Raw genomic sequence first — 9,762 nt, forward strand, 5'->3', positions numbered from 1 at the left:
ACAAGGGATTATAACCCAAACACACAAAATATAAGTTATTTATTTGGTCACAGAACCTGGGGTCTGACTCTGAATAGAGCTGGCAGCTGGGAGAGAAGGCAGGGGTGGCAGCAGGGTCTAGTCACTGCCCCGCCTCCTGTCACCCCTGATGGTGCCGGCCCAGGGCTGAGCTCTGTGGTCACCTCCTGTGACCTCTGATCTTCTGCTCTGGGGTCTGTGCAAGGACAGCAGGCCACACGTGTTCTCCGGGTCACCACCCCGGCCTTCGGTCTGTCACGGCAGGCAGCTGGCACGGGCCAAGTCCAGGTGGGGGTCATCTCCTCCATCTGTGGAGAGAGGAGGGACAGCTGGGGAGTGACCTGCAGGAAAGGGAAGCGGCCATGGGATCCCAGGAGTCCGCCACAGGGAGAACCTGTGGTTTCCCCCCAGTCACCCAGGGCCTGGCTAACATCTCAGCCTCACTCAGGCCTGGCACCCGCCGCCTGCCTCACCCGGGCCTCAGACCAGGCCCAGCCCCTGGGGTGCCCAGCAAGTTCTCCAATGACAGTGACAGTCGTTTACAAGCACGCAATGCTCTGGTGCCAAGGTGTGTTCACCGCCTACCTCTGCTCTTCCTGTCTGCTAAGGTCTGATAACCCCCAAGAGACAGTTAGCCAAGGCCTCCAAGACTGCACACTGAAGGGAGAACCAGGGTTTGAACGAGGTCTTAAGACTCCCAAGTCCAGTGCTCACAAAGAACTATTGCCTCGTGCTGGAGCGACCCTGGACGCCCCTCCACAGAGCAGCCTCACAACGGTCCGGGTCTCCCATAATCCCTACAACGCCCCATCCTGGGAACCTGGCAAACCCTCCGAATTCTACGCCAGAAGGGAAAGTCACAGAGTGACGGCAAAGCCCAGCACACCCATCACCACCCCCCCAACTCACATCCGGAGGCATTTGTCCTTCCCACCACTTGCCACTCTCTGGCCATCTGGACTCCAGTCGACAGCATACACCTAGACGGAGGAGGAGGAGGAGGAAGGAAAGCGGGCCAGTGAGGCGGTGAGGGAGAAGGCGCAGGCCTCCATTCCATACCCGCCGGGTCGGCTCTACCTCATCCGCGTGGCCCGGCAAGTCTGTGGCCAGCTTCTGCGCCTTCACGTCCCACACCTTCAGTGTGCTGTCACTGCTGCCACTGACCAGGAGCCGGCTGTCGGCGGACCACGCAATCTGGTACACGGCGGCCACGTGGCCACGCAGGGAAGCCAGGTACCTAGGCCACGGGAAGAAGACGATGATGATGGAGATTAGATCATCAAGCACGCCTGAAGGGGCCTCTATGCCCATAGCTGAAGTTTTCAACCTCGGCTGCACGTTAGAATTACCTGGGAACTTTCACAAAATCCCACTGCCTGGCCCCGCCCCAGGCCGACGGAATCGTTACCGCCCATTACGAGTTCTTAAACCTTCTCCAAACGAGCCGCTTCTAGGGCGTCGCTTGCCAGGCCTCAATTGGACCCACTCAGCTTTGCACGCCTTAGAATCCAACGCCGCCATCTGCTTGGCCCATCTGCCCGGCATCCCCCCCATAGGACAGTTGCTTGCCGGCAGGTGGCATGGAGTGAAACTGGGCCAGGCGCACCTGGAACTTTCAGACCAATACGGACTAACTGTGTCCACTGGGACAAGTTATCAGGCATCTCTCAGACGCAGTTTTCCTACTTTACAAAGAAGCCGAGTGGCCTGTTTCAAAGGGCTGCTGTGCAAAAACACACACTGACACACAGGTGCCAAGGGCTTCTCTGCTCCTTCCTGCCCGTGCCCTTGCCTCTCCTCCAAACTAATTAACCCCGAGGGCACTGCGCCTCGCTCACTACACGGGGCTTCTCAGACTTGGCGACAGCAGAATCACTTGGTGGCCTTATTAAAACGCAGGTGCCGTGCCGATCATCAATAAATCAACAAGCGTGGTGAGGATGTGGAGACAAGGGAGCGCTCCGGCACTGCTGGTGGGAATGTGAATTGGTTCAGCCGTTACAGGAAAGAATAGGAAGGTTCTTCAAAAAACTGCAAATAGGACTGCCGTAGGACCCAGTATTTCCGCTTCTGGGCTTTTATCCAAAGAAATGCAAAAGACGAATTCTAAAAGATGGATGCGTCTCCGTGCTCACTGCAGCATTATTTACAATCGCCAAGACATGGAAGCAACTTCAGCGTCCACTGACAGAAAACAGGTAAAGAAAATGGGGTGCATGTATGCGATGGAATATTATGCAGCCATAAAGAAAAGAATGAGATCTTGCCAAAACCAGTTTGGCTCAGTGGTAGAGTCTGCGGACTGAAAGGTCCCAGGTTCGATTCCGGTCAAGGGCATGTACATTGGTTGCAGGCACATCCCCGGTAGGGGGTGTGCAAGAGGCAGCTGGTTGATGTTTCTCATCGACATTTCTAGCTCTCTATCTCTCTCCCTTCCTCTCTGTAAAAAATCAATAAAATATTATATATATGTGTGTGTGTGTGTGTATATATATATATATTTTAAAAAAGAATGAAATCTTGAAATTTGTGACAACATGGATGGACCTAGAGGGTATTATGCTAAGTGAAATAATACCATATGATTTCACTTATATGTGGGATCTAAAAAACACAATAAATGAACAAACAAAACAAACTCAGATAGGGAACAAACTGAATTACAAAACAGTTCTGGGGATGCAGAGAACAGCAGCGGGAATATAGTCAATAACATTGTAATAACCACGTATAATGTCAGGTGGGTACTAGACTTCGTGGGTGGTTACCTCACAAGGTATCTAAATGTCTAGTCACTACGCTGTATACCTGAAACTAATGTAATATTGTATGCCAAATATAATTGGAAAATTAATCTAAAATTCTGATTTGATGAGATCCCGAGATTCTGTATTTCTATCAAATTCCCAGATGTTACTGTTGCCAGTAGTCTCTGGACCACACTTGGAGGAAGGCCAGTGTTAAGATCATCTCTCTCCTCAGATGTGAAATGAACTAGCATTTTCAGTGCCTACTTAGTGCTGCTGCTAAATACACCATTTCATTCAACCCTGGTAACAAAGCTGACGGGCCAGGTGTCTTCTCATGAAAGAGTAGGACACAGCGGCTTAGGAAACACAGACACTTGCCACACACTGGTCAGTGGCAGAACCAGGCCCTCCCGGAGGAACAGTGGCCTTCCCCTCCCTCCCCCACCTCCACTCACTTGCCCGTCCTGCCGTCCCACAGCTTGATGGACTTGTCGAAGGAGGCGCTGGCGACCAGGCGGGAGTCCGGGGAGAAGAGCACCTGGTTGATGAGGGCCTGGTGTCCCGTCATCCGTGCCAGGGGCTTCTTGTCCTCTGCTGGGGACCACAGGAATAAGGTGAAGTCGTCGGAGCCAGACACCAGCCTTTCTGGGCCCTGGCCCTAGGGGGGGAGGAGGGGGGCAGAAAGACAGCGTTAAACACGGTCTCAGACGGAGAGCCTCACCTCGGCAACAAACACGCTACTGATTACTCAACGCCAACACGGCGGCCAGGACCGAGCAGTGAGGCTTGGGCCAGCTACCAACTCCTGGGAGTTACTTCCCCTGAGCCCCAAAAAGAAACTTTACGAACACAGGACAATTTCTAAGTCATGTAATTCCATGAAAAAGCCAGGTACGGAATGGTGTGTTAAAAAAGGGGAAGGAACGCCGGGACCGGTTTGGCTCCGTGGATAGAGCGTCGGCCTGCGGACTGAAAGGTCTCAGGTTCGATTCCAGTCAAGGGCATGTGCTGTGGTTGCGGGCACATCCCCAGTGGGAGGTGTCAGGAGGCAGCTGATCGATGTCTCTCTTTCATTGATGTTTCTGACTCTCTATCCCTCTCCTTTCTTCTCTGTAAAAAATCAATAAAATATATTTTTTTAAAAAGGGGGAAGGATTGCCGAAACCGGTTTGGCTCCGTGAATAGAGCGTCGGCCTGCGGACTGAAAGGTCTCAGGTTCGATTCCAGTCAAGGGCATGTACCTTGGTTGCGGGCACATCCCCAGTAGGTGGTGTGCCAGAGGCAGCTGATCAATGTTTCTCTCTCATTGATGTTTCTAACTCTCTCTCTCCCTTCCTCTCTGTAAAAAATCAATAAAAATAAAAATATTAAAAAAAAAGAGTACACGCTAATAACAATAACACAGTAAATATGCAAACCAGTAACAGCTGCTTATTATCACTACCAAGTATTATGTACTGTACGTAACTGTTCATGCTATACTTCTATTCAACTGGCAGCACGATAGGTCTGCTTACACCAGCATCACCACAAACACGAGCAATGCACTGCGTGAGGACGTGGGGACGGGGACATCGCTAGGCGACAGCAGTTTTTCAGCTTCACTATAATGTTATGACCATCGCACATGCAGTCTGTTGTTGACGGAAACGCCCTTATGCAGCACGTATTGTATACAGTGTATGTGTATACATGCATGTGTGTATATATGAAGTCTGGAAGGAAAAACAAAATTCTGGCACTAGATGCTTCTAAAAGGAACGGATGAGATATTTTTCACTATCTCTCTTTTTCTGTGTTCTTTGAACTTGTGGCCATGTGAATGTGTTACCTAAACTAAACAAAATAAAAGAGAGAGAGGCATCTTGGGAACGCAATGAACAGAGAAACAAACAGAACAAAATAAAATAAAATGACCCCCAGCACATGAAGACCTTGGAAGTATAGACTACGATTTTCAAGAACAACTTTCCAGAAGAAGCACTTTCTGGGGCGGGGCTAGAGGCAGAGGGGCCGAGTGTCTGCAGAGGGCTGCAGGCTCTTAAGCCAGACGAGCACAGAGGTGGGGGTGGCAGCGGCTGGCACACACTCACCCGCACGGCGTTGTACCGGTTCAGAGCCCTCTCCTTCAGCTCCTGCACTGTGTCCACACACGGGAGGGGAGAGACGGTGAGGCGGGAGGCCAGTTAGAAAATCCAACACAAACAGCAAACACCCCAGCCTAAGTCCAACTCTCACACGTTAAGTTAGAGAACTGGCTCTTTACCAAGCAGCTCTCTCCCCTCCTTCTCCCGCTCACTCACAGGACCCCTGCAGGTCTTGGGGGTTAACCGAGGCCTCCGCTGGCTCAAAGGCCCCTGTGCGCAGGGCGTAGTCGGTGCTGAGGGCCATGGTGTTCACCCAGTGGCCGTGGCCTTGCAGAGTCCGGCAGAGCACACCCTGGGGGAGGAGGAGGAGGCAGGTCAGATAGGTCAGACGCACGTGCCACTCTCTAGCCCACGGAAACCGCACCTCCAGATTAGCCCAGGGCACTCTGAGTCAGGACCCTCCTTCACTGGGATCTTCATCAAACCACCCTCATGGCCTCAAGTCTCTCCTCACTGGTAAAAAGAGAGCCCTGGCCCGGAGCAATGTTTCTGAAAACATGCCTCATGGAAGGAAGCGAAGTATGTCAGAACGAAAGGGCTCCGACCAAGTCAGGTTAGAATAGAGGGAAACAGGCCTCCCACCGCAGGAAGGCCCAGAGCCCGCCTGTGCTAACAGACACGGCAGCCTGTCTCACGGCGCAGCACCAGCCACAGGGCCCCGTGTGCCCAGTGTCTCCTCGGCCTGGCTCTCAGAACATGCTCCGGAGCCACCCGTCCGTGTTCCCCGCCCCCGCACGGGTGCCCCGGGGCCTGAGATTCGCCCAGACCGGCTTCGGACCCCCCCAGGTCTCACGTCGTGAGCCCGCCAGACTTTGACGGTGCGGTCCTGCGAGGCGGAGTAGAGGAGCCCGTCGCCTCCCCAGCGCAGGCAGGTGACGGACTGGGTGTGCCCGGTGAGGATGCGCTCGCAGCGGCCGGAGGCCGTGTCCCAGACCCGCACGCTGCCGTCCTTGGAGCTGCTGGCCACGTAGCGGCACTCGGGGTTCCTGGGAGGGGAAGGGAGAGGCGACCCCACGTCAGACCCGGCAGCACCCGCCTTCCAGCGGCGCCTCCCCATTCCCAAGTCCACGGTCAGGACCACGTCTGCACAGCTTCTCGACCCCAAGCCTCAGCGGCACCTGCAGGCGGCTCTCGGGCCCCGTGATGAGCGGCCCCGTCTGCGTCAGGTGCGCAGGGGGAGAGCTTTGAACCCCTCGTTCCCCGTTCCCCCGCCCTGTCCGTGTCACTCACACGTGGAGCGGCTCCCAGCTCAGGCCCGTGATCCACTTGCTGTGGCCGGCGAGGGTCCTGCCCACCTGCTTCCCTGTCCCCGGGTCCCACAGGAGAATCTGAAAGACAGAAGCTCACGTGAGCCTCCCCAACGTCCCCCTGCCCCACCCACCCACCTCCCTCAGCACCCGGAACCCGACTGACCGGGTCCCCGCCTCGTCACCCTGACCACCACCTACCTGGCCGTTCTTGCAGCCCGAGGCCAGCTTCTTGCCGTCGGGGGACCAGGCTATGCTGAGGACCCAGTGTCTGTGTCCTGGGAAAGAAGGGGAGGGAGAAAGGAGAGACACCTGTTCTCACCCCCAGTTCCTAGCAGCGCCTGGCACACAGCAGGAGCTCCTAAGCTCGTTGCTGAATGAGTGGACGATCGGGGAAAAGGAGAGACAAGGTTTCCTAGGCAGCAGGAGAACACACGCCAAGTGCTAGAACCATGCGTCTTGCTGTACGGATAACACTGTAATTCCTCACATGACATGTGACCTAAAGTGTTTTCATGCATGTCATCCCCTGAAATTCTCACACTAGCACTAAGGTAGGAGGCAGAGCAGGAACGATCAGCCCCCTTTTCCAGAAGAGACAACAGAAGCTTAAAAAGGGCGTACGCTCTCCATACACACAAGGCCTCGCCAGTGCGGCCCCCAGACTAGCATCAGCAGCACCACTAGAGGCGATTCCGATGAGCGTTTGTTTCCGTTTGAGAACCACTATGGCAGAGGCTGGATGTAAGCCAGGTCCTCCTTGCTACTAGCCAGTCAGCCCCTCCCCACCCCCCCTCACTTACTCTTAGGTCTAGTCTGCTTGTTTTTAAGAGGCCGGCTAGGCTCAAGGGTGCAGTCTCTACTCGGGGACAGGTAAATCACTAAGCGGACATGAAGGAGTTGGAATCTGCCTCCTCAGGAATTAAAGAGCTGGAGCAGGTCCCCCTGGTCAGACCCCCTGAACGGCTAGCCGCACACTGACCCTGGCACGTAAAATGCGGTGTCTCGGTACTGAGGTCCCAGAAGCGCACGGTGGTGTCTCCAGAGCCGCTGGCCAGGTACCTGGAGAAGAGAGGGACGGCCTGACCTCTGACCCCGAGGCACTGCCCGTTTCTGCTGCCTGTGCCACTGTCTTCTGGGGCCAGAGTCTGGGACTGGACTCTCCTCTCCCGTGAGAAGGAGACATGCACCCCCGCTGCCACCTGGGAGGAGACCCCAGGAGGTCATTTCGCTTCTCTTCCTTCCCGAAGGGAATGGCCACAGCTGTATCCAGATGTAAAGCTTCTCACTAGCCAAAACCAGTTTGGCTCAGTGGGAGCTTCGGCCTGCAGACTGAAGGGTCCCAGGTTCGATTCCGGTCAAGGGCATGTACCTTGGTTGCGGGCACATCCCCAGTGGGGGGTGTGCAGGAGGCAGCTGATTGATGTTTCTATTTCTCTCATTGATGTTTCTAGCTTTCTATCCCCCTTCCTTCCTCTCTATAAAAAATCAATTTTATATATATATATATATATTTTTTTTTTTTTTAATTTTTTTTAAGCTTCTCATTATCCTCGCAGTACAATGAGGAGCAATAAAACCCAGTTCCACAGATGAGGAGGAAGTAACTCAGGTCACGTGACCTGCCCAGGTCACACAGCCAGAAGGGGCAGAGCTGAGCTCATGCGGCTCAGTCTCCCGAGATCAAGTCCAGGAAGGCCTCTTCCAAGGCAGGTGGCCTTGGCCTTTGTGGGGCAAACCTCCCTTGGGAAATCCCACTTGGAACCTGAGCCCAGAGCTGGGTCTAGGATAGGCTGCCCGAGGCCACACGGATCATCACTTGGGGGTTCCCTCCTCACCACACCCAGAGGCTGCACCCCTCCCCTCCCCTCCGTAACTGGGCAGCTGTCCTTACTTTCCTGTGGGGCTGAAGGCCACGGAAATGACCGCCTCGCTGTGACCCTCCAGGGAGCTGGTGCAGCGGGTCACGGCGCGGACCTTGAAGACGGCCTGTGGCTGGTAGACGATGTCGAGGACCTTCTCCGTCTCCACCGCCTGGGACTCCAGCGTCCTCCCCAGCGAGGACACGATCTCGGCATCGTGGACGTAGAAAGCCAGTGGCAGGGGATCCTCCTGGAGGGCAGAGGGCAACTCTCCCACCAAATGCCCGGCAGGGGCCCCTGCAACAGGGCGGCTCCCCAGGGCGCGGTGGGAGGTAACACTTCCTTCTGTTCAACCCCCATCATTCCCCACTGAGTTAGACCTGCTTAATCCTCCAAGAACAACGGGTGTGTGTGTGTGTGTGTGGCTGACACAGCACTGTAAAACCCTTCTCTGCATCCCACAACAACTATGGGAGGTAGGCATTCATATTCCCACTTGAAAGATGGAAGAAAAAAAAAAACAACCTCAGCAACTAAGAAATTAGTCCAACATCCTATTGCTCATGACTAATTCAGATCCGTTAGTGTTCTTTGAGGAGAACACTCGAGTCCAGGATTAGTATACACCATCATGCAGTGTTTCCCGAACCACCACACCTCGCTGTACAATGTGGAAGCAGCATCCAAAAAGCTGCTTGGAAATGCAGGCTCTGCTTCAGCCCTAGGCCTCCGCTCCAGTCTGATGTGGTAAGTCTGGGGTGGAGTCCAAATTCTGCACCTGTAAGCACCTCCCACCCCAACAGAGGGCAGCACTTTGGAAACACTGGCTCTGGAGTTAAAAAAGAGCATGGGCTTTGAGTTTGACACATTTGGATTCCAGCTCCAAAGCACCGTCTACCGCGTAGCATCACCGTGCGAATGACAATGCCTCCGGGCTGCCCTGCACCACGGGGCGGATCCAGGAGGGGCCGTGGCGAGGGCTCTGCATCTGACAGGCATCCGATGCCTCCCAAACGCAGTCTCCCTCCGCGAGTGGACCGCGATGGTCTGTCCGGCCGGCATGTACACGGCTCTCACCCCGATGTCTCCGTCTGACCCTCCCCCGGGGGTGGGCGGCCCTCCACGGGCTCGCGCAGGGGTGCATCACCCACGGGGGGGGCGGGTGGCCACGGGGGGCCGGGAGCCCCCGATCTTAGGCCTTTGGATCCCCGGCGGGCCCGCCCCCGGGAGGCGCCGCCCGCCGCTCACCTGGGCCAGCAGCGCGTTGCAGATGAGCTGCAGCTTGTCCGGGGTGATGTCCACGGGCACGTCGAACGGGGAGCCCAGCAGCTGCCCGCCCTCATCCTGGAACTGCACCAGCAGCCGCTGCGCGTCGCGCGCCGCCGCCCCGTCCTGCGCCGACACGCGCAGCGGGCGTCAGCCACGCGCCCGGCAGGGAAGGGTCCCCGCTCCCGCCTCCCTCCCTCCCTCCCTCCCTCCCTCGTCGCGGACCTCGGGCACCAGCGCCCCCGCCCCCATCCACGCACACCCACCGCCACGGCCGCCGCCATCCTGCGTCCCCACGTGGAGGAGGAGAAAGACGCTGGAGGGGCGGAGCGCCGCCCCTGCGGGCGGGTGGGGCCGCGGATCGCGACATCGCCCCCTGGTGTTGCGGAGGGGAAGTGCAACGCTGCGCCAGGCCTGGTACCCAGGACCTCCCTCGGACAGCTCGCAGCAGCCGCCGCCCGGGCTCAGTCCC

At 56.2% G+C, this 9,762-nt stretch overlaps 1 protein-coding gene across 1 annotated transcript; it reads right to left on the reverse strand.

Moving 5' to 3' along the window:
• Nucleotides 1-22: 22 nt before the first annotated feature.
• On the reverse strand, nucleotides 23-9,625 carry NLE1 (notchless homolog 1). The gene is made up of 13 exons (XM_036450695.2): nucleotides 9,557-9,625; nucleotides 9,273-9,416; nucleotides 8,057-8,274; nucleotides 7,145-7,224; nucleotides 6,364-6,440; nucleotides 6,146-6,243; nucleotides 5,709-5,901; nucleotides 5,072-5,207; nucleotides 4,862-4,908; nucleotides 3,224-3,426; nucleotides 1,096-1,255; nucleotides 928-998; nucleotides 23-326 (listed from the first exon to the last, which is right to left on the reverse strand). The coding sequence occupies exons 1-13, from the start codon at nucleotides 9,572-9,574 to the stop codon at nucleotides 314-316; spliced, it is 1,458 nt and encodes a 485-aa protein (XP_036306588.1). The 5' UTR covers nucleotides 9,575-9,625; the 3' UTR covers nucleotides 23-313.
• Nucleotides 9,626-9,762: the final 137 nt, after the last annotated feature.

Source organism: Pipistrellus kuhlii, unplaced genomic scaffold (genome assembly GCF_014108245.1).
Source record: "Pipistrellus kuhlii isolate mPipKuh1 unplaced genomic scaffold, mPipKuh1.p scaffold_m20_p_22, whole genome shotgun sequence".
Classification (NCBI taxonomy): Eukaryota; Metazoa; Chordata; class Mammalia; order Chiroptera; family Vespertilionidae; genus Pipistrellus; species Pipistrellus kuhlii.